At 59.3% G+C, this 27,852-nt stretch overlaps 1 protein-coding gene and 1 long non-coding RNA gene across 2 annotated transcripts; one reads left to right on the forward strand and one right to left on the reverse strand.

Annotated features, from left to right (window-relative positions):
• The first annotated feature begins 10,346 nt into the window (after nucleotides 1-10,346).
• Nucleotides 10,347-13,742, forward strand: SOCS3 (suppressor of cytokine signaling 3). The gene is made up of 2 exons (XM_053892825.1): nucleotides 10,347-10,630; nucleotides 11,283-13,742. Exon 2 carries the CDS (start codon nucleotides 11,377-11,379, stop codon nucleotides 12,052-12,054), a length of 678 nt encoding a protein of 225 aa, XP_053748800.1. The 5' UTR covers nucleotides 10,347-10,630; nucleotides 11,283-11,376; the 3' UTR covers nucleotides 12,055-13,742.
• Nucleotides 13,743-21,154: 7,412 nt separating this feature from the next.
• LOC128774251 (uncharacterized) lies at nucleotides 21,155-25,325 on the reverse strand. Its single transcript, XR_008418779.1, has 2 exons — nucleotides 24,434-25,325; nucleotides 21,155-23,230 (listed from the first exon to the last, which is right to left on the reverse strand). It is a non-coding gene; the product is annotated as an uncharacterized LOC128774251 (long non-coding RNA).
• Between the last annotated feature and the right edge of the window lie 2,527 nt (nucleotides 25,326-27,852).

Consider the following 27,852-nt stretch of genomic DNA (forward strand, 5'->3'; position numbering starts at 1 on the left):
TGCGGCCCCTGATAGCAAGGCTGCTGTCCCGGGCAGGAAACATCAGGAAATCCTGAGCCAAGGGCCCATGCCTCACTGTGATTCACACACAAACCGAAAATCAGGCCAACGCAAGCGGAAGGCCCCTCCTCCCCAGACTGCTTCGGGCGCAAGGGTCTCTTTCAGCCACAGGGCACTTAGCAAATTCCAGAAGGAGGAAGAGGTGGTCCAGCCCACCTCCCTCCGGCTAGGAGAAACTCTCCTGTCGGTTTGTCCGGTTTGTCCCGTAGGCGGGGGCTATCAGCTGCTTCTGAGGAGGGCACGCTTGGTTCCAGGAGAATGGAGCTTAGGTGCTGGGGGGATGAAGCCAGCTGGGGACCACTGCATTCTTTCATTCCGTCGTGCCCGGCCTCACCGGCCCGTCTCTTCTCAATCCCTCAACACCCTCCCTCCCCCCACCCCACCCCCACGCTGCCACCTCAGGATCTCTGCTTAGTTGTTCTGTCCACTCATGAGCACGTCCTCCCAGCTCCTCTCATCCCCCCCCCTCCCCGGAGCCCTGTGCTCCCCCTGGAAACACTTCCTGGCCCCCTTTACGTTCTGCCTATTACATGCTGTGATCCAATCGTATTTATTGGTTTATTATTTCGTGGGTGCATGCATATCGGAGTACCGTTGACACAGGATGTTACCTGAGTCTCAGGGGCACGACATCAGGATTCGACTTCTCTGTACCTTATGCCCTGCTCACCACAGGTACAAATACACCCGTCTGTCACCCTACAACACTGTGACAATACCAGCGGCTATGTTCCCTATGCTGTACCTTTCACGCCCGTGACTCATGCATTCCAGAACCAGAAGCCCCTATCTCCCTCTCCCCTTCACCCATTTTGCCCATCTCCCCCTTCCCCACCCCCCCAGCATGTGAGCCCATAAGACCTTATGTGCTCCTAGCACCCCCAGTGGGACCTGGCAACAGAGACAGGCTGAGCTATGACCCAGTCCTTCATGCCCTCTCCTTCCAAACTGAGACCTGACTCCAGCCCTCCGGGCTTCTGTTCCCCCAGAGCAGGGGTCGGCCAACGTTTCCCTCGAGGGCCCTTTACCCTCTTGGAGCCGGGTGGCCTCACGGGCAACTACCCAACCGGGTACAAAAGCAGCCGCAACCCATACGAACCCGTGCAGCTGGACTTCCAATAAAACTTTATTTACAAAAACAGTCTGCCAGCCTGTGTGCCACGGTCTGCCAATTCTGCTTCAGAACAGGTCTTTTCCCACGGCCGTAGCCGAGGTACCAGGCATGGAGCCCTGCCAGGCCTGCGGGGCCCTAAAAGTGTTTGAGATGAGGTCTTTCTAGCACCAGGGGCCTCATCTGCCAAGCACTGAAGCTGAAAACAGCAACCTACAGGGTGGGGGAGCGCGGGGAGCCGGTCAAGGTTCTTGTACTTATCATTTAAACTTTTCGGGGTCGAAAACTCTTGTCATCTGCGAAACAAAACGCCGCCTGTCCCTCAATGTGATCCATGCCTCCCTGCCGCAGAGAGGCCCAGGATAACCTGGCATTTCATCAACAAGAAGCCCAGGCCCAAATTTCTGGACATGCCTCCTGGGCAGAGCGCGCCGGTTTGTTTCTCCGTGTCGCTGGTGAGAGATAAATGCAGCTCTCGGTTTCAGGGGAATCTCAGCCTCTTGTGGCGTGGCAGGCAGCCAGCGCCACCCCGGCAAGGACCTGCCGGCCTCCTCCTGATGGAGCAGTCCAGCGCGTGGGGAAACACTGCGGCCCGTGGCCAGTTCTGTCCCAGGGAATCCCTGGCTCTCTGGGTCCTGCTTGGGGAGCCGAGGCGAGCTGCTGGGGGCTCCTTGGCAGAAGCCCATCCTGACATGGCCCTGCTTTTCTCCCCACCTGGCCCCCACGGTCAATTGAAGCAAGAGGCTAAGCGTGCCCTGGGCCTCGCTCGAGAACCCCAGCTCAGGATGAGTCTTGCCTAAGAAGAGGCCACATCCACCGAGCAGGTGGGACTCCCAGGACCAGGCTTGATTTATTTCCAGTCTCTTGGAATTTAGGGAAGAGACTCAAAGAAAGTCACCCTTCTTGCCCTTTAGCCTAGAAAGGGGAGGTGGGAAGACGGAAGCCAGGTGGGGTGGCTGCCTCAGTGCCTGGGGCTCCTGGCGGGGAGGGGAGGGAAGAGGAGAGGCCAGTCTTGGGGGTGGGCCTATGCTGAGCTGGAGAGCCCATCTCCCATCTAAGGGGCCAGTGGAGACCTGCCAAGTGGAGACCCACTGCCGCCAGAAGACCCGTTTTTTCCAAAGAAAGCCCCAAAGTCAGATGTGAATGTGAAATTTCCAGATTTGTAAATGTCGTCTCAAACATATATATATATATATATATATATGTACATATATATATATATATATACATATATATATGTTTTTAATTCCCTGAAGTCTAACCAGTGCCTCTACGGGTCATGCTCAGCCCATGGTTCACTACTCCACTCACATCTTCCGGTCTGTGAAACAATGTCCCAAGCACCACGGGAGAACAAGGTAAGAGCAGAAGGTGGTGAAAGACCACAGTTCGTCTGTTTGTAACGTTTGAATGTCGAACCCTGGGACTGTATTGCCTGTTTGTGAAACACATTTTGAGTCTCAGAGTTCCAAAAATCAGAGAATGTGTCTGACCCACCTCTCAGGGGTTGAAGGGGGAACAACATTCTCATCTTACCAGTTTGTAGCTGCCTCAGGTTGAGCCTGAAAGCAGGGATCGAAGGCCAAGGCCATTACGTTAGTAGGTGGGAGGGAGAGAGAGGCAGAGTGAGCTGTAAACTCAGCGGGGGGGGGGGGGGGGGGGCCGTGGATCCCAGACACCCTGGCACTGGAGGTGTGCCGGTCCCCGGGCACCTACAGGCTGGGAAACGTGGGGAGGTCAGGTGACCCCTCCAGACCTCAGCTTCCCACCAGCCTGCGTGTGTCACTTCCTCAGGGAACCCCCTCGGCTGTTCCCCCCAATAGATTCAGTCTCCCCATAATATGCTCACTCAGCCCCCCAGGACTCTTCCTTTACAGGACTCATGGTGCATTCAAAATTAACTAGTCATGACATCAACTGTGGGAGAATCTTGACCTCCTGGAAAGAATCTAAATTTCCTGAGGTCCCAAACTGATAACTTCTGGGCACGCAGCTCAATCTCTGATGCGCAGAACGCGCTCAACAATGATCTCTTATGAATGAATGAATGAATGAATGAATGAATGAACGACTTTGTGAAATAAGTCTTGCAGGAGCAGGAAGTGACTCCAGGTAGGTTTATCTACCCCAGAAATCTGGACTGCCGCTGGCATTTTGTTTACAAATACAGGGGGCTTATGAAATCCTGGGGAGGGGGCAGTGCCTGTAGCCTGGTGAAGAAACTCTGAATGACACAGCATGGGGCCAGATGAGAGCCAAGGGAGAAGTGGGAGGGAGGGGCTTAGGAGACCCACCTCAACATCATGCTTTAGAGCCTCACCTCTGTCCCTGATAGAGACCCCCACCTCCCACTCCTTCCGACACTCTTCTCTGCCCCCATGGCTGGTTCTAGACCTTGGGAGCCAGAGGGAGGGTGTATCGTTTCCCCTTTGAACTTGCCCACGAATTGGTGCCTGACAAAGTGCATGCCAGCGTGTGCTTCACAATGCGGGGACCCAAGGACCTTGCTAGTGGTGACACACACCTGGTTAGGGGACTCAAGGGGTCGCCGTGAAGATCTCACCACTGCGGGAAGCTTAATGCAGGGTGTGTGTGTGTGGGGGGGGGGCTCAGTTCAGATGCTACATGCACACCCAGGTGAGGTGGTGAGCAGTCCCAAACCCAGGAACCCAATGGGTTAGGGGCTCCCAGCTGCCTCGCTCCAGGAGCCAGCCATCTGTAGGCAAGCTATTCCAGCCGGTGGTTCTCCACCAACCCTTGGCTCTCCAAGGCCATCTTGAGCCCAGGCAGAAACTCCTGGGTGCCAGCCTCACTCCCCACCCCCTGTCGCCAGGCTCTCCTTCTCCTGGGCACTGCCACTTTAGCTCTGGGCACCGGGCCAGGCCTCACTTGTGTTACAGCCCAGATGGTTCACCACGGCCTCTTCCCAGAACTGCCCGCTGCCCTGGTGTCTGTTCCTGAGCGCGGGCGCGGGCACAGCGGCTGCTCCAGGGCGAATGGAGACTCTTCCCATCCCAGCCCCGGACAGAGCAGGGTTTGTTGATTTGGGGTCAGGAGAGACAGCTGGCTGGAAGCTAACTGTCCCATTCTCTAGCCCCAACTCGGAACTTGGAACAGATGTAGATTCCTCATGGAGCGGTGGGAAGAAACTTCCCTTTTCCCCAACAGGCGCCCCACACGCTTCATACCCTCTGTGCCCTCCTAAAGTCCCCCCCACCCCACCCCCTACCCTCCCACCCCACCCCCTACCCTCCCACCACCCTTCGGTGGGTGGAAGGATGGGCCTCTGCCCCAGGACTCTGGCCCAGCCCAAGCCCCAGAGGGAACAAGGAATGTGAGAAAGCAGGGTGGGTGGGTTGGTGAAGTGTTTTCCTTCCCCTCCCTCCGCACTTTTTCTGGGAAATGCCAGAGGCCAGCTGGGTCTGGAATGTCAGGCTTGAAAGAACTCCTCCAGACATCAGAGCCACAAACCTTTTCATCAGCTCCCTTGCCCCTCCCTGCAGGAACAAAAGCCACAAACCATTGTCCCATTGTCCCAGCCGGCCTCCCCGCCCTGCCTCTGCAGGATGGTCGAAAGCAGCAAAGACAGAGATCAGGGTCCACCTGTGGTGAGGTCCCTGCACCTTCCCCCCCCTGCACCCCCCACTCCGCCGCCTCCCCTCTCTCACCGCACTGGAAGGTCACGGGCGTCATAGCCCTGCCACCAGCAAGGCCGTCCGCCGGCACAGGCAGGGGCTGCCTCCAAGAGGGCACAAGACACAAGAGGCATCAGGGCTGGACTGCCCAGCGGAGGCGGGCCCTGGAAGAACCACACTGGGGCAGCAGGGGGCACAGCTCCCAAGAGGTCCGGGGAGACACAGGTCCCCCCGCATCGTCTCCAAATTGGCTGGAGAAAATGGGGGAGGGGGGCAAGAGAGGAGAGGCCTCATTGCTTCCTGCCCCGCTCTCTGAACTGCCAGCACGAGACTAGAAGCTCCAGAGGCAAGGACCCAGATCCTTTTCCCCACCATTGTAACCCCAGGCCTGGTCAACTAACGGGCATGCGATAAAGGCACAATCAATGCAGAGTAAGTAATATAAAGCCACTGGGCCGTCAACCCCAGCTGCCTTCTTGTGCCACAGAAAGCCCACCAGTCTTAGAGACAGAGGGAGGCCTGGTGTTGAGCAACTCTGCGGTCTGAGGCCAGTCTCCTAACCCATCTGGTGGCCAATGTTGCCTCCAAACAATGGCAACCTCAGAGCCTGCCCCCAGGCTGGCCCGAAGACAGAAAGATCATCCATGCAAGTATGGGACCTCCTGTTCCCCAGACCAGGCCATAGCTTCCCACGACCACCCCACAGGCACCAGGGTTCCTATCTGCGAGGTCTGGGCCAAAGCTCATCCTCTGTCACTCCCCATGAGTAAGTGGAGCCCCACAGGCAGCTGAAACCGCTGTGTACTTCCCCTCCATCATGAATAAATCTGTATTATCTTTATGACCAAGCACCTTTGCCTGGAAATGGGATTCTGACTTCGTAGAAATTCTGCAAAGGGAGAGATTAGCAGGCAGGAGTCTCCTAAATCCCTCCAGCCAGGAAGATAGTGGGTGGGGCAGAGGGGCTGGACTTAGATGAGCTTTCCTCCGAGGCCCAACCCCCCTCCCCCCCCCCCACCGCTCCCCCCACCCTCCGCAGGCAGGGAAAGTGAGAGCAGCACTGCCCTGGGTCCCCTGGGTCGCCCTGGATGGGCTCTAGTTTGGGTGGCTCTCTTGCCTGGAAGAGGGTCCCTGGGGGTGTGCCCTGTATCGGCCCAGGGCCTCCTTCCCCGCTTTCCCAGCAGAGTTTGGGTAATCACTCCATCTACCCTTAGATTAGCAGTCCTGATAATCTCCATGCACATGGGGTTTCCACACCATCTATCCCATAGATGCCCCTGAGCCCTGCAGGAAGAAACCACTAGCTACTCTAAAAGTAAGCAGAGTAGGTGTTTCCTAAAAATGATGGAAAGCAGGAGTCAACACAATCTCTCGTTAAAAATTCACCAAGGGGCGCCTGGGGTGGCTCAGTGGGTTAAGCATCAGACTCTTTTTTCCGCTCGGGTCATGATCTCCCTGTTCCCGAGGTTGAGCCCTGCGTTGGGCTCTGTGCTGACAGTGCACAGTCTACTTGAGATCCTCTCTCTCTCTGCCCCTCCCCTCCCCCTCTCAAAATAAATAAACTTAAAAAAAAAAAAGATTCAGGGGCGCCCGGTTGGCTCAGTCGGTTAAGCGTCTGACTCTTGATTTCAGCTCAGGTCATGATCTCATGGTTTGGGAGTTTGAGCCCTGCATTGGGCTGTGCGCTGACGTGCAGAGCCTGCTTGGGGTTCTTGTTCTCCCCTCTCTCTGTTCCTCCCCTGCTTGCGCTCTCTCTCTCTCTCTCTCAAAATAAATAAATAAACTTAAAAAAAAAAAGGATTCATTGAGCACTTTCTATGTACCAGGTTTGAAAAAACCAGTCTCTTTCCTCCAGGTTCTCACTGGATGAGCAGTCGGGGCACGTTGGTCAACATGGAAAGAGCTATCCTGGAAGTTTCACCCGAGTTTCTGCCAAGTCTTAAAGGAAAAGTAGAAACCAGCCAAGGTGTGGAAGGCAGTTCCACCCGGAAGGAAGTGAACATGCAAAGACCCAGGCCTGAGGAACGTTCTGGAGCACAGAGCCTTCGACACACACCCACTGAGAAGTTTTGGCGCCTCCCAAGGCATTGCAGACCCTGGAGATGCCAGAAAGCTAAGGGGCACCTTGGTAGTTGGCTCAACTCTTTGAAGACAGGCAACTTTGCAGACTGCATCTTGCATGGGAGATACATAGCTCTCCAAAGCATAAAGCCTCACGGTCACGTCCACCCCCTGCCACCCAAGCTTCGGCAGTGCCTCCCTTCCCCAGACACCCCAGTGCTTTCAAAAGAATTATAGCCGGGGCGCCTGGGTGGCTCAGTCGGTTAAGCGTCCGACTTCGGCTCAGGTCACGATCTCACAGTTTGTGAGTCTGAGCCCCGCGTTGGGCTCTGCGCTGACAGCTCGGAGCCTGGAGCCTGCTTTGAAATCTGTGGGACCCTCTCTCTCTCTCTGCCCTCCCCCACTCACACTCTGTCTCTCTCTCAAAAATAAATAAACATCAAAACAAAACCCAATAAGGACACTGAGGCACGGCTGGCGAAGTAAGTTGCCAGAAGTCATACATGTACTCGATGGGGAAGCCTAGACAGCAGTTTAATCTCCAGAGTCAGTACATAGGGAACGCAGCCCACCTTCCCACTGCAAGCCCTGACCTTCTCCAGCCCTGAGAGCCCCTTTCAGGACCCCCCCTGAGCACGCCGCCCCTCCTCTCTTCTCTTCCAATCGGACCATGCTGTTGTTTCAGAGATAGGAGTTTTCCAACCAGACTTGAATTCCCAGAATTCCAGGGCTGTTTGGTCCTCCTTATCTTCCCCCTTCAACATCTCCCCTCACCTAAAAAATGAACTGTCACAGTATCCTAGGGTCGTAATCACCCCTTTCTCCTGGCACCCCTCACTTGGGGGGGGGGAGGGGGGCATGTCTCTGCCTCGCCTGTCTCCCTGCAGGATTTACCCAGCACTCTCTCTTCCCAGCACTCTGCTCCGTGCCTGGCAAAAGCAGGCACTCAATGAAGGTTTGTGGACTGGATGAATGGACCTGACTTGTGTCAGACCGTTGTAATTTACAAAGCACTTTCTCATCCATTAACTCCAGGGTTATTCCTTGTGAGTCTTCCTCGCCCTTCACGGGCTCAGCACAGAAGTGTATGGTCATGGTGCAGCCTCCTCTTGTCCTTTTCCTGGACGAGAAAAAGAATGAACTGATTATAGAGAGGACGAGAATCCATTTCATTAGCCCACAAGCATCTCGAGGGCAAAGACCCAGTTTTATTCATCACTATATTTCAATACTTAGCACAATGCCTGGTACACAGAGCCCAATATTTGTGAAATGTGTTGGATAAATCAATCTCCCCCCCTCTGCAGAAGTGACCAGAAACAACAAGACTTCCTCCTTGGGGCGCCTGGCTGGCTCAGTCAAAGGCGCATGTGACTCTTGATCTCGGGGTTGTGAGTTCGAGTCCCACCTTGGGTGTAGAGATTACTTAAGTAAAAAATGGAACTTGAAAAAAATAAATACATAAAAGACTTCCTCCTTACTACTGTCTGCTCCTAGAAGCTGAGGAAGAATGAGACTGAGATAGACACATTTCTAGCACACTCTGATGGGCAGAATCTCTTGTGAATCTCAGCTCTCTGATGGGGAGAAGGTTACTGTTCTTATTTTATGCATGGAAACTGAATCTCAGGGAGGCTGGGTGTCCTGCCCAAATCTCACTTAGTCCCCCCACATCTGTGAGGGGAAGAGGTGATGGCACAGACTGAAGACAGAATGGCAAAGGCAGTGAGGTGCCTGTCCGCTCCTGGAGAAGCAAAGGAACCAGGCCTTTGTTTCCTAGACTCCCAAGATGCCTGCTATTAGCATCTGTCCTTTCCTTTCTGACTCATAATCTTCGGTAGGGTGGCATCTGGGAAGAGGGCATGGCCCAAAGCCCACATGTCCTGCGAGGTGAGGTTCTCAAGGGGCGCCTGGGTGGCTCAGTCGGTTAACCAAATGACTTGGGCTCAAGTCATGATCTCACCGTTTGGGAGTTCGAGCCCCGCATCGGGCTCTGTGCTGACAGCTTGGAGCCCGGAGCCTAGTTCAGATTCTGTGTCTCCCTCTGTCTCTGCCCCTCCTCTGCTCGTGCACTCTCAGGTGTCTCCAGCATCCCACTGCCCTTTTGGGGACAGATTGCAAACTTTTCCAACCTTCATAGAGCTGGCCCTGGTTAGCCCAAACCACCCACATTCATGCCAGCGTGACCAAGAGCAAATCCACGGTTCACCCCGATCACTCTGCACCCCTGAAGAGACATCAGACCCCCGCACCCAGAGGTAAAGGCGGGGTGGGGGGGTGGGGGGAGGGGGACACATTCTTGGCGGTGCTGGGCCATCTAGAAGTGCGCTGAACTCCTGAAAACTGTTTCCTGGAAACCCTCCCCTACTGGACTTTTATTCCCAGCTCTAATTCCAGACTGCGATGGGACTTCTCCTCGGTACCCCGGGAAGGTGCCTCGCCCTGGCTCCTGAGCCAGCACCCCCTCCATACACACGCATACACACACACAGCCCGCCCCCTCCGGTTTCCTTGCCGCTCCAAACTCCACTCCCGCTACGAGACCCCAGGGCGCCCTCTAGCGGACACCGGCGCGGGGTGGGGCCATTGCTCGCCCCGGGGCCCGTCCCGCCGCGGGAGAGCACCTGGCAGGGCCCACACCGCACCCCGAAAGTTGGGAGACCCAGATGTGTGAAAGCGGTTCTTGTTTGTTTGTGTCTGGTTTTCTGGTGGCGGGAGGCGGCGCTCATGTCAGCGTCGGCAGAGAGCCTGGCAGTGAGCCCAGGGACTGAGGCCCGACAGCTGCCACGCAGGCTGCGTCCCCTCCACCCCCGGGGCTCCGGGCTTCTCCTCCGGGACGTGCCCGCACGTCCCCCCGCCCCCACACCTCCCCACTTCGGCTCCCAGGTCCGGCCCCAGTTTCGCCGCCCGGCTTTGGGGTGTCCCCCAGTCCCCTCGCGGCCGGCCCGGGCCTCCTGGGGCCGCGATCGGGACCTCCGGCGGGCCCGGGTGGGGGCGAGGGGGGTGTCCCCGCGAGGTCTGAGAAAAGGGGAAGGGGAGCCGGGAGCCTCTCCCGCTCGGCCTCCTGGAACTGCCCGCGCTCCCGGAGCGGGGGCCCCCGCCTCTGCCAGAAACCTGCCTTCTTAGAAGGGAGGGGGAAAGTGTGAATGAGAAGTTGGGGGCGGAGCGCGCGCGCAGGGCGGGGGGAGGGGCCGCTGCCAGGAACGCGCCGCCGGGGCTGGCGCCGCGCCCGCCGGCCGCCCGGGCCGCCTCGCGCCGCGCTTTGTCTGTGCGCGCGTCTCGGCCGGTCCCGGCCCCGCTCGCGGCCCGCCCTCGGCCGCCCGCGGCCCCTCCTTCGCCCTCCGCGCAGCCTTTCATTGCTGCGAGTAGTGACTAAACATTACAAGAAGGCCGGCCGCGCAGTTCCAGGAATCGGGGGGCGGGGCGCGGCGGCCGCGTATATACCCGCGAGCGCGGCCTCGGCGGCGGCTCCGACTCGCACTCCCGCGCCGCCGCCGCCGCCGCCGCCGCCAGCGCCGCCACTCCGGCCCAGCTCCCGCCGCGGCCCCTCGCCTCGTCCCTGCCGGCCGGCCCGGGGACGCGCAGGGGGCAGGGCGGGCGCCCCAGCGAAGCCCGAGAGACGCGCGCGCGGGGCCCTCGGTGGACTCCACGGCCGCCAACATCTGGGCGCAGCGCGGGCCACCGCTGGTCGCCGCGCGGCCGCCTCGCCTTGGGGACCGTAGGAGGCGCAGCCCCGAGGCCGGAGACTTCGTTTCGGGACCAGGTAGGAAGGAGGGGCGCGGCGTGGAGCGGGGCGGGAGGTTGGCGGGGCGGGGGGGAGGGGGTTGTTGGTGGTGGTGGTGGCGACTCGCTAGTCCCGGGAGCTTTTTCCCGGTTTCCCCTCCCCTTCCCGGGTCATTCCCGGCAGGGAGGGGACGAGGTAGGGGGCAGAGCGGATGGAAGCCGGAGATCCCAGGTTCCCGGAAGACCCAGGCTGGGCCCTCGGGCTTCTCAAGCCCCCTCCCTCCCCCCCGTGCCTCGGATTCCTCTCTCCGTCCCCGCCGCTCGGGGCCACCGGACTGAGCGGCGCCCAGAGCGTCCCGGGGGCCCTTCTCCCGCTCCCCTCCCCGGCCACGCTCCCGGAGACCCAACTTCCGCGCCCGAGTTTCCCCACTCGGCGTTCTCCCGGCGCGTGCCGGGGAAGGGGGCTGCCTGGGGCCACCCCGCGGGCGGGGGCGGGGGCTGGGCGGGCTCCGCGGGGTGCCTGGGCGCGGGGGGGGGGGGGAGGGTGGGGTGGGTGGGAGAAGGGCTCAGGCGGGGGCCTCGGGGCAGGGGGCGGGGGCCCGGGCCGCCGGGAGGAGGCTGGGGGGCCGGGGCGGGCCGGGCGCGCCGGACGGTTCCGGGCACTCACGCGGCGCGCCCCTTCCTCCCCGCAGCCCCCCGGGATGCGGTAGCGGCCGCTGTGCGGAGGCCGCCGAGCAGCTGCAGCCGCCGCCGCCGCCGCGCAGATCCACGCTGGCTCCGTGCGCCATGGTCACCCACAGCAAGTTTCCCGCCGCCGGGATGAGCCGCCCCCTGGACACCAGCCTGCGCCTCAAGACCTTCAGTTCCAAGAGCGAGTACCAGCTGGTGGTGAACGCAGTGCGCAAGCTGCAGGAGAGCGGCTTCTACTGGAGCGCCGTGACGGGCGGCGAGGCGAACCTGCTGCTCAGCGCCGAGCCCGCCGGCACCTTCCTCATCCGCGACAGCTCGGACCAGCGCCACTTCTTCACGCTCAGCGTCAAGACCCAGTCGGGGACCAAGAACCTGCGCATCCAGTGCGAGGGGGGCAGCTTTTCGCTGCAGAGCGACCCCCGGAGCACGCAGCCGGTGCCCCGCTTCGACTGCGTGCTCAAGCTGGTGCACCACTACATGCCGCCCCCCGGCGCCCCCTCCTTGCCCCCTCCACCCGCCGAACCCTCCTCCGAGGTGCCGGAGCAGCCGCCGGCCCAGCCGCTGGCGGGGAGTCCCCCCAGGAGAGCCTATTACATCTACTCCGGGGGCGAGAAGATCCCTCTGGTGTTGAGCCGGCCCCTCTCCTCCAACGTGGCCACTCTCCAACATCTCTGTCGGAAGACCGTCAACGGCCACCTGGACTCCTATGAGAAAGTCACCCAGCTGCCTGGGCCCATTCGGGAATTCCTGGACCAGTACGATGCCCCTCTTTAAAGAGCAAAGGGCAGGGGTCGGGGCGAGGAGCCTGGGTCCCCTCTCCCCCGTGGCACATGGCACAAGCACAAGAATCCAGCCGTGAGAGTCCTGCAGCTCTGGGGGGAGCCAGGGGGGGTGGACAGGCCCCTCCCTTCCGCCTCCCCACCCCCCCCCTGCAGAATGGGGACGGCGGGACCTGGAATGTGTCTGAGGGAAGGGGGGGCGGCCACCTGAGCGCCCCGCCCCCACGCCAGCGTCTCCGGAGGAGCCCGCTGGCCCGGTAGGGACAGCGACGACGACAGCATTGGTCTCTTCTCCTCCTCTCCGCTTCCTCAACTCCCCCTGCATTTCCAAACAGGGGACACTGCAGGAGCGATGAACTAGTGAGAACTGCCGGGGAGTCTTCAAACTTTCCAACGGAACTTGTTTGCTCTTTGATTTGGTTTAAAACGTAGCTTTAAACCTGAACAGGTCTCCGGCCTGGAAGAGGGTGGAGGAGAGGGCGCCCCCAGGGGCCGCAGGGCTGCAGGCTGGCCTCGGAAATGGCTCCTCCCACCGTCCGCCCCAGGTGAGGAGGGCGGCTGCATGCTCCTCCCCCCGCCCCGGCTCTGGGGGTTAAGGTCAAGGGGTGACCTGAAGGGGGCTGTTCTGTCTCCCTCTCTGGGACAGCCACCAGGAACACAGGTCCCAGAGTCCATCGGGTGCCCGAGAGCCCTAGGCCCTTCCCTCGTTTTAAGGGGGGAGTGGCCTTCGGAGGGGGGGGAGGCATGGGCTGGTCAGTTGTTCTGTACCCGGGGGTTGGGAGGAGGGTGGAAAAGATAGCCATCTCTGACCCCAGATCTCCGACACCGAGACGAGGGGTTCTACTTTGGGCCTCCTGTCTGGCTAGGAGATTTGCCTTAAATGCTCCCTGTCCCATGGATAGGGACTGGCACACAAGAAGCCACACACTCAGCCTATCCAGGCAGAGGCCAAGGGATCCTCGGAGGGCAAGCTGCTGGCCACTCAGCGTGGGGGGGGGGGGGGGGCGGGGAGCGGCAGGCGGAGACGGAGGGGGGCGGAGATCTACGCCTTCCAGCCAAGCCCTGGAAGAAGGCGAGCCCAGTTGGTATTGGCCAGTCACAGGTGCCTCAGGGTGCCTGGGCTTCGGCAGAGCTGAGCCACCAGGTCCCACAGCCCCCCCACCCCCCACCAGGCCCTGCACAGCCCTCACCTGGGGTGGGGGTGGGGGGAGGGCACAGGCAGGAAGTCATTGAGAGACTGGGGCCCCTGCCACCCCAGCTGCCAGCTGCTCCCTCTCTGCAATAGCACTGATCAGTGAAAACTTAACAGGAATGTAGCAGTGATGGAATTATCTGGAACTGTTCTTTTTGGGGAAAACTAAACAAACACAAAAGTTTTCTGTGTCAGGTATGGGGCTGGATGGGGCAGCTGTGTGTTGGGGTGGTTTTTTTTTTTTTTTTTCCTGTTATTTTGTTTTTGTTTTTTAATAATGTTTACAATCTGCCTCAATCACTCTGTCTTTTATAAAGATTCCACCTCCAGTCCTCTCCCTTCCCCCACCCAGGCCTTCGAGGCTGTTAGGAGATGCTTGAAGAACTCAACAAAATACCAATCCAACTCAAACTTTGCACATATTTATATTTATATTCAAAAAAGAAACATTTCAGTAATTTATAATAAAGAGCACTATTTTTTAATGAAAACCGACTGGAGCCTTTTCCCCCCGCCCCTGCTCTGGCTTGCTTTCTCTTTCACCCACACCCACGCGGCGTCCGAGGGGAGGGGAGGGGAGGGCAGAGGAGAGAGAGCCGCTGGGGTGCGCGCTCTGCCCCCTTGCTTCCCCGGGCGCTCCTCGGCTCGCTCTGGAATCATCTTCACGTCACTGACAAGCTAAGGCAGCCACCTAGACTGTACCGAGAGGGGTAATTCCTGCTAGTCTGATTCAGATCTGACCAGAATATGCAAAGCAAGTTCGAAGGAAGAACTTCAAAGGGTTTGCAGGGAGTAAACTGAGCTGTGGTCAAAGCTTTTAGAGGCTCCAGGCTATTAGAAGCGCTCTGCTCCTTGGCTGGGAGGTGTTCCGAGAAAGCCCAGACTCCCGGGGTCACCGGGGGTCCTGGCTGTGACCCGCGACCTCAGCGCAGCCAGGTTCGTGGGAGGTGGGGGGAGGGGTGGGCTCTCCACTCCTGGGAGACCCGGGACCTGCGAAGGCGCACCCACACGCGCGACTCCCAATGACAGTACCCGTCTATTTGCCTATTTTTAGTCACTCCCACCCTCTGGGTACTTAGAGGCTATCTGGGTTAACCTTCCCAGCCCCACAGCGCAGGTGTTATCACCCCTGTATTCTCAGACACAACCGCGGGTTCCATGGGAGCTGGGGGGGGCTTGCGCTGGTCACTTCTGAGGCCCAGAACAGGGCTCAGTCAATATTTGTTGACTGAGTGGGGCAGTCACTCGGGTTCACAGAGGTTAAGCAACGTGCCCAAGGACACACCACTTGGGAATGTGGGAAAGACACAGGGTTGGAAGCGCGAACTCTCTCCGCCTCCCGAAGCCCTGTGTGCCCAGGGCTGCCCCTCAGTGCATCTCCCTGCAAAGCCAAGCGGTGCGGGCCCTGGCTCTGGGGTGTCAGCATTAGGGATGGCCCCCTCCCCGGTCCCTCTATAAGCTGCTCCGGGAATCAGCGTTCAAAAGGCAACTGAGAGTAAATAAACAAAGTCATTTTTCTTTCCCATCTCCTAGACTTTTGGGGGAAAATAATGTAATAAAGTGACGAGAAAGGGCCAGGCTTGAGACTCCTGAGTGGACAGAGCATGTAGGAACCAGTCCAGAGAGACCACCACTTCCCAGAACAGAGAATGCAGACCCAGGTAAGGTCACCTTCCCAGAGCACGAGGTCAGGCGAGGGGACCCAGTGAGGCCTGGCTCATCCCAGGAGGAGGGGAGCCTGGGAAACTCCTGGCAGGCTCTTCCCTGTTCAGGCGCTGTTTTGCCAGGGTGTCCAGTGTTGACGGGGGCACTAACCCAAGGGCTTGATCTTCTCTGGCCCAAGGGGAAGCTCCTCTCTCCGCCCTCCTTGGGAGGTTGAACTCAGAGGCAGGAAGCCCCCCCCCCAACCCTTTTCCTTTGATGCCCCCTCCCCCCACATCGTTCCTCCCACACTTTTTTCTGTCTCCCCATTATCAGACCACAGACTGGACCAACCTTCTGCTTTTGCAGACAAGCGAACGGAGTCCCAGAGAAGGAAAGCAATTTACTTAAACATTTGTTTTAATCTGTATTTATTTTTGAGAGAGAGAGACAGAGACAGAGCATGAGCAGGGGAAGAACAGAGAGAGAGGAAGACACAGAATCCGGAGCAGGCTCCAGGCTCTGAGCTGTCAGCACAGAGCCCAACGCGGGGCTGGAACCCATGAACCGTGAGATCATGACCTGAGCCCAAGTAGGCCGCTTAACCCACTGAGCCCCGCAGGCGCCCCTGGAAAGCAATTTACTTAAATTCACACAGCAAATGAGTGGCAACAGAGAGAATCTCTCCCTTCCATCATTCTGCTCCCCAGCGCTCCTTCCTGTTTTCCCTCCTCATCCTACCCTCTGCTGCATAAATCTTTCTGAACTTCACAGTCCTTTTGGGGACAGACCCCCCCACACACACACCCAGGACTTAAGGAGTGGGGGTGGAGGGCTCTGTCCTGGCTGCCAGAGGAGGACTCCGCCTGGTTCCCAGATTTGCTAAGAAGCTTGAGCAGACACCCATGCCTCAGTGAGATTAAGACGAGCAAAGCTGGGGGTCCCTGGCCAACAGAAAGGGGAGAGGTTGCTGCCTCCAGGCCCTGTGTCCTATTACGCTGCTTCGGGCGTTGTAAGAATCCACCCCCCAAGAGGCCCTATCCTCTCTCCGGTGGTGCTGGTTTTTTTTTTTTGGGGGGGGGGGGCAGTCCTCCGGATGAGCCAGAGCCAGGAATGGGAAATCTAAGGCCTGCTCTGGGGGGAGGGAGCGAGGGAGGCCACAGACAGGGGAGCTGGAGCATAAGCCTGCACGTTGGGTCCTAGTCTAAGGAACGAGGAAGGAGGCTTGGGAGGGGGCACCGCCGGGGTACCAGGCAGAGAGACGGAGGGCGAGGGGAGTCACCGAGGGAGTCTGAGCAGAGACAGAAGTCTGCGGGGTGGGGGTCGACGTGCCCAGGGGCGGATCGGGAAGACCCAGGCCGAGGCTGGGAAGAGCCGGGCCCGGGGCGCACCTTCCAGCGCCGCGTCCCGCCCCCTCCCGTGCGGGCGGGCGCGCGCGTCGCTCCCAGGCCGGCCTCTGCCAGGAAGAGTCACTTCCCGGACGCCGCGGGAGCCCTGGCGGAGCTATGCGAAGAATGTCCGCGCTCAGCCGGGCGGGTGGCACCTCCCGGGCCCGCGCCACCGCCGCCGCCGCCGCCGCCGCCGCCGCCGCCGCCGCGCCCAGCCGAGCTCGCGCGCGGTGGGCAGGCCACGCCCCCGCCACGCCCCCGCCCCGCGGAGCGCGGTCGCCGTGACAACGGGATTACGGGCGCGCAGCGCTGTTTATTCTCAGCCGAGTGCCAGGAAATTCGACGGGGAGGCTGCCAGGCGCACCTCCCTGGGGTGGGGGGCGGGAGGGGGAGGAGAGAGGGTGGACCGGCGCGCCCGGGGCTCCTGCTGGAGGCAAGGAGTCCTTCGTCACTGGGGGGGAGGGATCACTGACCCCTCCGAGGGGAGCTGCTCAGAAAGCACTGGCTCCCCCCCACCTCGGCCAAGTTCTCTCCTCCCAGGGGAACCGAATGCCGAATCTCCCCTTCCGGCTGGCGAGTGCCCTCCCTCCGCCCCCCAGCGCACACTCTTTCTGTCCAGGGATCCCGTCCTTGGAGCCCCCCAGCCTCTGCCCCGGTCCCTCATTCACTCATTCATTCTTTCACTCCCCAAACATCTGTTGAACACATCCTGTGTGTCCGGGGACTGGGCGTAGAACAGGACAAGGCCCTGATTGTCCTGCTCTCCAGAGGCTTAGTGGGAGTGGCAGACAACGAACTAGTAAATATGTAAATAAATATAGCCGGCTACTAGTAGTGCAAAGATGCATCTTCAAATCACATTTCCAGTAGGTGGCACATCCCCCGTCCTGTTTCTGCCTCTGGTAGGGTGACCAGCTAGCCCTGGTTTGCCCAGCACGGTTCCAGTTCAGCTCTGAAAGTCCAGCAAACCAGGCCAATTGATCACCCTACCCTCGGGTCGGAACACGCCCATTTCAGAGATGGGGAAACTGAGGCCTGAAACACAAGGGCAGCTCTTCCAGGGTCACGGGGTCAGGTAGAGAGCGCCAGAGCCAGAGGCCCTCCGGCTGAGAATCCCGGGCTCTTGCAGCCAAACACTCTTCACACACACCTCCCCCAAAAGTGCGGAAGCGCCTGCGGCCAGCCCCCCAGGGAGCAGACGAAATTGCTAGGTCACCGATTCCAACCCCAGCTCTTCTGAATCCGAAGGCCTGAGGGGAGTCCCGGAATCTGAATCCTCAACATCTCCCCAGGTGACTCTCTGACCACTTTCGTTGCTGCCTTCCGGGAAGGACAAGCCCGGATCCTCCTCTCTTCCGGGGACAGGGAATTTCCTTCTTGAACCTTGACTAAGCCGATCTGGGAAGTCAGCAGGGAGGGAAAGCCTGGGTTCACGGCCGGCGCCCCGGCAAGCGCAGGCAAGTGCAGCCCTTCCCTCTCCTGGGCTCCAGCTCCCAGCCCTGGGCCTGAGAACAGGGGGCCCCACAGGGAAAGAGTACGGTGTTCCTCCCCGCCGCCCTCCCGCCCCCCCCCCCCCCAAGGCTGAGCCCTCCCAGCTGTACTGTGCTGGGAACAGGCCAGGCATTTGTGAAATCCTTGGGTGAGCCTGACCCACTGTCATGAGGACGGCCTGTGGAAGCTGGTGCAGGGAGGGGGATGGGGGGCTGTTCCCAGAAGCGGGGAGAACTCTGGACTTCCCACTCCTGAGTGTTCTGCATTACAGCACAGCCTTAAGCAACAGCAGCGGCCTGGAAGGCTGCATGGCAGACAATCAGCAGCGGCTACAGGCCGTCTTCTGAAGCTAGGGTTCTGGATGCTAAAACTTCACGTAATCCTGGTGAAACCGTCACTGCTGCCATTCATTGCAATAATCAGGCCCAGCCTTAGGAGAAGGCTTGAAGCGCCAGACTTAGAGAAAAAGATAACCACCAGGAGACTAGCTTGTTAGGCACATTACGCAAGAAAATGTATTTCCTCTGTTACGCCTCCCTCCCCCGCAAATCTCCGATCTTCCTTTCCTACAGAAAACCTTATCTGGCATTTGCAATGTGTGGATGTTGCAAGGTAAAGGCATGAAATGCACAAGCTGGTCCTCTAGGACGTCAATGTGCCTCACAACGGCAGGGGCGCTGTTCACAATATGAGCTTTGTGGATGGTGTCCCCTGAAGTTGTGTGATGGGGGGGCTGCAGTGTTTCTGAAGTTTAGGGTACCCTTGCCTTAACAACACGCCAGGTGATCCCGGCGCAGCTAGGAACCCTCTTCTGGGCACCATGACCGGTGCTGGAGATGAGTGCTGAGAAGCATTCAGACATCAAGAGGCTTACAGTCTGAAAGGGGAACCAGAGGTGAAAACCAAGAAGTATCCTAAAAAGGAATGGGTGTAAAAATAAAATGTTATACAGCAGACAGCTGGCAGCCCTAGGAGGAAATGACCTACAGTGGTTTCCCAGAAGAGGTGACACTCGTGAGCTAAGGCAAAACAGCAGGTGTTCCCCGGGCAGGCAGGCGTGGGACAGAGGGGCATTCTAATGACCTGAAACAGGGAAATGGCCCGGAAAAGGGAAAAAACTTTTGGGAACTTCAAGAGGTTTGGTATGTCCCCATCGGGCACATCCACACCAGATTCGCCTCCTAAAAATACTGCTTTTATTACGCACGTTCACTCGCACACACGCACGCTCGCACGCACGGTCCATGGTTCATCCCAGTAGGATCCACATTGGTTCATTTGTCATTTTCTTCTAAATGGAATGGAAGGCCTAGCCTGGTAAGCCCCCCACACCCTGCACCCCACACTCCCTCCCCCCCCCTCCCCGCTCACCTGTGAGCCGGTGTCGTGTCGTGTTGGGGTTATCCGGCCCTATGCCCGGGCTGCTCCGAGCTGTCAGCACAGCACAGAGCCGGGCGAGGGGTTCAGACCCACAAACCGTGAGATCATGACCTGAGCCGAAATCAGGAGTCGGATGCTCAACCCACTGAGCCACCCAGGTGCCCCAAAAGAAGAAATGTCTTTAAATAACGAGGTTTCAGAAGTCGTTGCAATAGTAAGTCACCCACAACTTTTACTTTGGGACGCAAACAGGCATCTTTTATTTTTAACACCTGATGTTTGCCTAAGTGGCACTTCTGCTCTTCTCAATGCGTCCTAATACGTGATGTCCTTCCACGTTCCCTCCGCGCCTCGGATGCAAGTGAGGCAGGTAAAGTGACATCTATTGCCTTTTCCAGATGAGCAAATTGAGGCGTAGAGGGGATCCAGACCTGCCTCAGATCACACAGATAACTGGTGATAGAAGCAGCCTCCCTTAGGACACCAGTCACTGGACTTCGGGTCCAGTGCCCTTTCCACGACTGCTAGCGTCTGCGTGTGAGAGCCCCCACCGCCCAGGACCTCCATCTAGCAGCGGCTGCGAAGGCTCCCCAGGGGACTCAAATGGCAGCTGAGTCCACACCGGCCAGCTCAGCCCTGGGACAAGGTCCTGAGGCCGTCACTCTGTCTGTTGAGACCTTGGGTGGTTGCTAGGAGCATGAGACACCCCCCCCCCATCTCCCAGCAGGAGGGAGCCTCGGTGGGGGTGCCCAGTGCACACAGAACTCCCAAGGAAATTCCAGCAAGACGTCTGGCCAACCCAACGTGCGGGATTTTGCTCGAAGCCTCAGAGAACCCCAATATTGCCCTGAACTCTGGTTTCCGGAAGGTGGGGAAAGAGATGAGATGGCCTCTACGTAACTTTTTCTGTTCCGGAATCCCGTGAAAAGGAGGCTGGAGAGAGAGGAAACCAGCGCTGGGAAGGGGCAATTCTTCCCTGTGCTCTTCAGTGCTCCTTGGCTCCTGGAGAAAGTGGGCAAGGGGGTCTGGCCGGAAGGCTACCCAGAAGACACTTGGAGACCCACGGGCCTTGCCCGGTGGGGGGCGGGGCAGTCAGTGGCTGTGGCATGTTTCCCTACACCCTGGGGCTTCCCCGCTGGACTCCTCAGGCCATCACTCCGGGGTTTGGCCAGGAAACTCAGCAAGGACCCTGACCAGGCTATGGCCAGAGCCCTGGAGTGGAGGGAGGAGCCCAGGAGAAAAGCCCGGCCCGCCCACAGGCGTGCTGCCAGACCTCTCCCGTCTAAGAGAAGGAGCTGAGAAGGTCAGCCAAGGGGCCCAGCTGCAGCGAGAGACCTTGTGCCCACAGCAGGCCGAGGACTGAGTTGGTCAGTCTCGAGCGCCGAAGGGGAGGGGCTTCAACCCAGGCAGAGTCCACAAGCCCTGGGGTCACCCGGCTGGGCTGTGTGGCCGGGAGGAGAGACATCTGGACAGGAGCCAACGAAAAGGGCCAGTAGAGGCTGCAGACCCCCCGGGGGACAGGTGGGGGAAGGTCGCACACACACGCGGCTCCCTCCGTCTGCAAATGCAGCACATTGTACCACCCCTCTGATGTGCACTGTGCATTCTCTTTCCATGGGCTGATGCCTGACAGCGAGTCGTCACCCCAGTCCTGGTCCCCCCGAGACAGCTAACCGGGAGGCGACTGACCAGGACTCCGGGCGGAATCGCTGGCGGGGGTCTGAGCTCTCCTCTGGGAGGAGAAAGCCGCTGGCCTGGCCCAGGATCCAAAGGTGTCCTCAGCCTGCGAGAAGGCAGGTTTCAAGCAACCGAATCAGCCTGCCCAGGACGTGGGCGGAGCTCTGCTCCCCGGTCTCAAGGGCCCTTCTGGCTAGTCTCTGGAGGGTTCTGTGGGGAACAGACCAGGACCGCATGAGAATGTTGTTGGCCTTGGCCTCCCCGTGGCCTGTGGAGTGAGAATAAGACAGGTTCGCGGTCCCAAGGCGCTCTCCTTGGACAAAGAGTACTCCCATCAGCGTCTTTTATTCATTTCACAAACACCTTCAAGTTTCCAGTGCGCCGAGCTCTGGTCTAAGCACTTGAAATATATGAACATTTAATTCTCCAGGAACTCTTATGGCTTAGGCCCTATTATTGTCCCCCGTTTTCCCGTGGGGGGAACGGCCAAATAGGGGGTGCCGTGACTTGTCCCAAATCACGCAGCTCGCCAGGAACAGAGCTGGGGTCCCTGACCAGGGCCAGCACCTGCCGATGCCACTGAGGCACTGCATACGGCATGGGAGATGCCCCACCCCCCACTCCTGGACTGGTAGAGGGCAGAGCGCTGGCTGTCGGGCAGGGAAGCTGGGTGTGTGCCCCCTTCACTGCTTCCTGGAAAACGACCTTGGGCCAGCACCTAATGGCCTTGCCTGGGTTCCTCATCTCTCCGTGGGGGATCTCAACAAAGCCTGCTCTGGGAGTCCTGAGGTTGATACAGGACCAAGTCAAAGCTTTATTATTCCTAGCAGGGGCTCCCTGGGACCAGCAAGATCTCGAACGCCTTCCCGTTCACCCAACATCCAGCCCCACACACTCCTGCTCGCAGGGCCACCGGTTCCATGGTGGTTTCCTGTCCCCGCAGAGAGGAAGACATGGAGGGAGCACTTCTTCCCGTCTCCCCCTTGGTCTCTTCCAGCTTTTGCTTTGTGCGCCTGCTCTGTTTCCTTCTTGTTTTCCTCAGCTGCCCTCTGTTTGACATTCGGTGGTTGTCCAACTTTCCTAGAGTCGCCATATCAAAGGATCACACACTGGGAGGTTTAAAACAACACGTACGGACTTCCTTGCGGTTCTGGAGGTCACAAGTCCAAAATCAAGGTGTCCATGGGACTGCACTCCCTCTGAAGTCTCCGGGGGGGGGGGGGGGCAAGCGCAAGTCTTCCTTGCGCTTCTCAGCTTCGGTGGCCGCCAGCAGGTCCTTGCCAATCCTTGGCCGGTGGATGCGTCACTCCAGTCCCTGCCTCTGTCTTCACGCGGCCTTCTTCTCTGTGTGTCTGTGTCCAACTCTCTTCTTATAAGGACACCAGCCATTGGATTAGGGCCCAAACTCATCCAGTATGACCTCATCGTAACTAATTACATCTGCAAAGACCCGATTTCCGAATTAGGTCACATGCACAAGGTCCACGTGGGCATGAATTTTGGAGACACCACTCAAGCCAGTTCTGGGGGGTTGGTTCTGCAGGATCTCAGACCAAGAACGTTTTTTTCTTTCCTTGAATCTTTCAGGAAGAGCCTGAGAAATGTGTCCTTCTCGGCTCTTGGGCATAGGGAGAAGCGGAATGTCCCTTTAGGCTCTGTTAAGGACACCTTGAGCAAAGGACAGCCTGGAAAGGCACCCAGGGATAGAGCCCAGTGGTTGGCCTGGCCAAGGGCTGCACGGCCAAGGGCAACGTCTCTCAGGGAGGGAGCATGCGTCTGGAGGCTGCCTGGCAAGGCCGAGTCCCCCACAGACATTGCCTCATTTAGCTGCAGAGATGTTCCTGCATTTCTCTGGTGAAGAGCTCCATCTCGGCGACCTCAGATGACCCCTCACACAAGAAAGAGCATCCTCTAGAAAGCTTATTCCGAGCCTCCATGGGCAAGAGACGGAGGGGGGGTAGAGCCACAGGGCAGGGCGTGGGAAGTCTGGCCAGCACCACAGTTCCTTGGCAATGTTACCCAGGGAAAAGTCAGGGGATGCCCGGCAGCCAGCTCTTTGCAAAGCCCGGGTCTCCTGACAGCGAGGGGGACAAGGGCACACAGCAGCCTCCGTCCCTCAGATGTCCCCGTTGAATCCCAACCACCAGGCTGGGGCAGCTGGGGACGGGAAGTGGGCTTTCCTCTGCATTTTCGCCACCTTCAGAGAGGAGGCGGGACGGGGGAAGCCTCCAGGTGCTCCCTGAGGGCTGAAGGCCAGGTCCTCAGGTCCCGCGAAGCCCTCCTCCACCAGGGCCCGCAGCCCGTTTTCTCTGCCCACGCGCCCTTCACCCGCAGCTAAGGACTCTGGGCCGACCTCTGGCTCTGCCAGGCTCTCTGGAGTACCCAGGGCTGACTTCTAGAACCTGGGGAAGGAAAGAGGGAGGATGCCAAGAAGGCACGAGGCTGTGCTCCTACCTGAACCACAGGAAGGGGACCGCCCTGCCTCAGCGCACCCACAGCTGCTCTCCCAGGGACAGGAAGTCAGCCGAGTGCCGAGCAAGCTGCTAGCGGGGGGAGGGGCTCAGGCACCTGGGCGGTCAGCTGGGCCATCTGCCCTCCTGGGCTGCGCTGGTTCCCACACCCCGGAGGCCAGACAGAATAGGGATTAGGAGCCTAAATTTTCAGGGCGCCTGGGTGGCTCAGTCTGTTGAGCGTCCGACTTCGGCTCAGGTCGTGAGCTCACGGTTCGTGAGTTCGAGCCCCGCGTCGGGCTCTGTGCTGATGGCTCAGAGCCTGGAGCCTGCTTCGGATTCTGGGTCTCCCTCTCTCTCTGCCCCTCCCCCACTCTCGCTCTGTCTCTTTCTCAAATAAATAAGTAAATAAACATTTTTAAAAAATTTAAATAAAAACAACAAAAAAAGAAGCCTAAATTTTCATCCCAATTCACTTTGCCTCCTCCCAGCTAGGAGACCTGGGCACGTCAATAAACCTGCTTCCCGTCTGTACAATGGGGATATTAACGTTCCCCGCTTCCTTCGGTCGTTGTGATAGCTCAGTACGTGAACACCCACATTGCTTAGTACACAGGGAGTGCTCTCTCAACACCGGGTGCTCTGATGCTCCAGACCAGGGGCCGAGCCCCTGGACAGACTTGATTTCTTACAAATAATCTGGCACTGCAGTAGCGGCCTGACCTGCTTAGGGGAGAGAGGGTGACCTTGCAGGCAGCCCCACCTGGTCTGCTGAGTCTCCCTGGGACACCAGTGACACCCTGCCTCCACTTGTTACACTGGGTGAGCTCTCCCTCCGCCAGGGCCCCTCTCTGGCTGGTCTGCCCAACCACAGGACAATCAGGCTTTCAGCCAGGCAGTTACAGTAAGTCAGGCCCGCCCTTCCTCACATGGGGTACCCAAGCCTGGGGCCAGAGCCTCTCGCTTCCCATAGAGGAGGGGAAGGGGGGGGATGGAGAGGCCCTTCCTTGCCAGGTGCACTGTTAACCCCCACCCCCAGAACATGCTGGTCTTTCCCAGTGATTTCCAGGGGCTGCCTTGTCCTGGCAACCACCAGGCCCAAGCTGCAAAGGGCAGCTGAAACAGCAAATGATGTTCAGAAAGAGGCTGACTCACTCCAGCCAGGCTGCGCCCTCCGTGAATACTGTTGGACCTCAGCCTGGGATTCCCGCAGGTTCGGACAACAAGTTGGACCATCCTCTCGTAGGAGGCACGTTCCAAGGTAACCCTGAGGGGGAGGGAGGAGAGGAAAGGGCCCTGGCAAGGGTGCTGATGCACCCCCCAGCACCAGTTCCAGGCCGAGGGGCACAGGGCAGGGACACGGGAAGGCCTCGCTGATCCCAGGCCTGACTGAGGAGGCAGGGGGCGGGGAGGACAGAGGACCCCATTTATAGAGCAAGGGCACATTACATGATTATTCTATTTTAATCGTAACAACCCTGTAATGTAGATAGGAGTAATCGCTGCTTAACAGATGAGGAAACTGAGGCTGGGAGCCCGCGAGAGGAGGCTGGGTGAGGGGCGGCGCCTGCTGGAACAGGAAGGGACGCGCGCACAGAGCTCCGCCAGGGCTACCTGACCCCAGGGCTGCATGTGACGGCGAGGCGCGCATTTCGCAGGCCTGGCGGGAGGAGGGCGCAGACCCGGGTGGGGGGTGTCCCCGGAGACCGGCCCTGCCGCCCCTCCCTTTCCCTAACCCTCCCTCCCGCGCTCCCCCTGCCCTGCTCCCCGCCCCCCCGCCGGCCCCCAGGTCCGCGCCCACGGCAACCCCTCCTCCAGGCGCTGTGTGCAGGGGGAGGGACCGCACGGGCGCTCGGCCCGCGCTGCCGCCCGCCGCGCATTCCTCCGCCCTTCCATCGGCGCGGCCGGCCCCCGACGGGCTTCCCCGCAGGCTGTGAGGTCAGCGCCCCACCCCGCCGCCGCGGGGCCGGCCCCCTCCCCGGACGCAGGTCCCCGCGCGGGGATCCCGGCCCCCTCCCCGGTCTGCGCCCTCCGCCCACGCCCCTGCCCCACCTCCCCGGGCCCCGCGTCGGGGATCCTGGCCCTGCCCCACCTCCCCTGGTCCCGGCGCCTGCGCCCCGCCACGCGTCCCTGCCCCACCCGGATGTCCGCGCCCGGGATCCCGTCCTGCGCCCCTCCCCGGGTCCCCGCCGTCCCCCGGGTCCCCGCGTCCCGGCGCGTCCCGGAGCTGGGCGGCCCCTCGCGCCCTCCGGCCGCTGCCCGCTGCCCGCGGGCCTCCGGGCCGAGCCCTATTTCGGGCGCTGGCGCTGCGGGCCCAGGCAGCCCTGCCCGGAAGGGAGGCTATTCTGGGCCGGGCCAGCCGAGCAGCTGTGGCCCCAGGGCTTCCCGGCAGGGTGCGCGCCCGGGACAGAGGGCACGCTAGGGCAGGGCTCTCCTCCCTCCCCACCTTCCTCCCAGGCCGCGCCCAGCTCCCTCCCCTTTTTGGCCAGACCCGGGTCCTCTCCTAGGCCAGGAACATTCTCTGGTGCCAGGTCACCGACAGAGTGTCCAGGGCCTGTGGCCACGGCGCACCCTCTTCCAGCGCCCCATGCTGCTGCCGCCGCCACCTACGCCTCTCCGGTCTCTGCGCCCACCTCTCGGTCGGGGTGATCTGCCTAGCACCCTGTGCTTGTACGGCATGGCCTCTGTCCCCATGTGTCCCATTTGCCTGCCCTTCTTGGCCGTAACCCCTCACCCACGCGTCCACGTGGTTCAGCGTCAAACCCCCAGTGCCCCATACAGGATGGATCCCCCCAACTGGTCATTAAATGAAAGTTCTTACAGGGTCACGTTTGGTGTCACGGTCAGGACGCCGGACTCCAGTCCCTTGGGGGTCTTCTCACATTTTGCCCAGCAAAACCTTCTGATGACCACCTAGCTGCCCCCTGGGCCCCTTCCCCCACCAGAGGGAGTGGCCATTTCCACCGGTGGCCTTGGCTTGGTGGTCGAAGCCTCAGGCATCTGCACATGTGACCCGGGCCCCTTTGGGCTTGCTCTGACCTTAGGACCAATTGCTAGATTCCTCAGGGCCACGCTCTTCCCTCTGGGATAAAAACCAGGATAAAAATCTCTGTGGTCTATCCCACGTCATGGTCACAAGGAGACAAAGTGTATGTAACCATCAGAACGCAAGCCACTGCGTTATCCACCCCAAATCCCGCTCTCCTGACCATAAGGTTTCCCGAAGAAGAGCGCGCGCGAGCCGGCTTGGGGGAGGAGAGAAGGCGGAAGCTGACATTTGTCCCTCTGCTCACTAGATGTTTACACGCTTCACCTCATGCGGCCCAGAGCCTCCAAACTTTAATGTCAGCACCAGCCCCTCGGATCTTGTTAAAAAGCAGACTCCAATGCTTCAGGCCTCTGGCGGGGACTGAGATGTTGCATTTCCAGCCAGCCCCAGGTGGTGTCCCTCCCGCCAGCCCCCACGGCCCCCGGGAGGGAGGGGGGATCTCCCGGACAGCCCCCCCTAGTGTTCCGATGACAAAGCTGAGGTTTAAGGAGATTAAATTGCTCGCTTAACGCAGCCAGGCCAGCACCTGGGCCCAGCCGGCCACAGAATGTCCCCCTCCCCTTGGGCCTCCGCTGCCGGGGTCCTCCAGATCCTCCGCCCTTGGCCCCCCGACTCCCTCCCCCGCTACAACTCTCACCCCTCAGCTTGCTTTCTTTTTCTTTTAAAGGGTCGCGCCAGGGGCGCCCGGGTGGCTCCGTCGGTTAGGCAGTTAAGCGACCGCCTTTGGCTCAGGTCATGATCTCACCGTTCTTGAGTTCGAGCCCCGCGTCGGACTCTGTGCGGACAGCCTGGAACCTGCTCTGGATTCTGTGTCTCCCCTCTCTCTCTGCCCCTCCCCCGCTCACACGCTGGCTCTCTCCCTCTCAAAAATAAGTATTTTTAAAAATGTTTAAAATAAAAAAATATTAAAATAAAAAATATTAAAATATTAAAAAAAAATTAAAGGGTCACACTAATACCTGTGAGTGGTGAAATGTGCTATATGTACTCTTATCCCCAATGAAAACAGTAAGTTCTATATGGATAAAAAATGAAACTTACCCCCCTACCCAACTCCCCTCAGCTCACCGCCCCCCACCCCCAGAAAAAGAAATAGGATCTCCAGGGGCGCCTGGGTGGCTCAGCCGGTTGGGCGTCTGACTTCAGGTCATGATCTCACAGTTGGTGGGTTCGAGCCCCACGTCGGGCTCTGTGCTGACAACCTAGAGCCTGGAGCCTGCTTCAGATTCTGCATCTCCCTCTCTCTTTCTGCCCCTACCCCGCGCTCTCTGTGTCTCTCAAAAATAAATAAACCTTAAAAAAAAAAAAAAAAAAAAAAGGAAATACAATCTCCAATTTACTACTGGTTCTTTAATTGAGGCCATATAGTTGGGTCAGCTCTGGTTAACGCTGTAGGATATGGGTAAAAGGTCAGGCAAGAAGCCACCAAACCAGGGATGGCAATCTGGTGAAAGAGAGAGAGAGAGAGAAGAAAGTGTGGTTCAAATATGGGCCCAGGAAGAGGCAGGAAACCACTTTCTACCCA

Source organism: Panthera pardus, unplaced genomic scaffold, assembly GCF_024362965.1.
Source record: "Panthera pardus isolate Hobbes unplaced genomic scaffold, ASM2436296v1 HiC_scaffold_3, whole genome shotgun sequence".
NCBI lineage: Eukaryota > Metazoa > Chordata > Mammalia > Carnivora > Felidae > Panthera > Panthera pardus.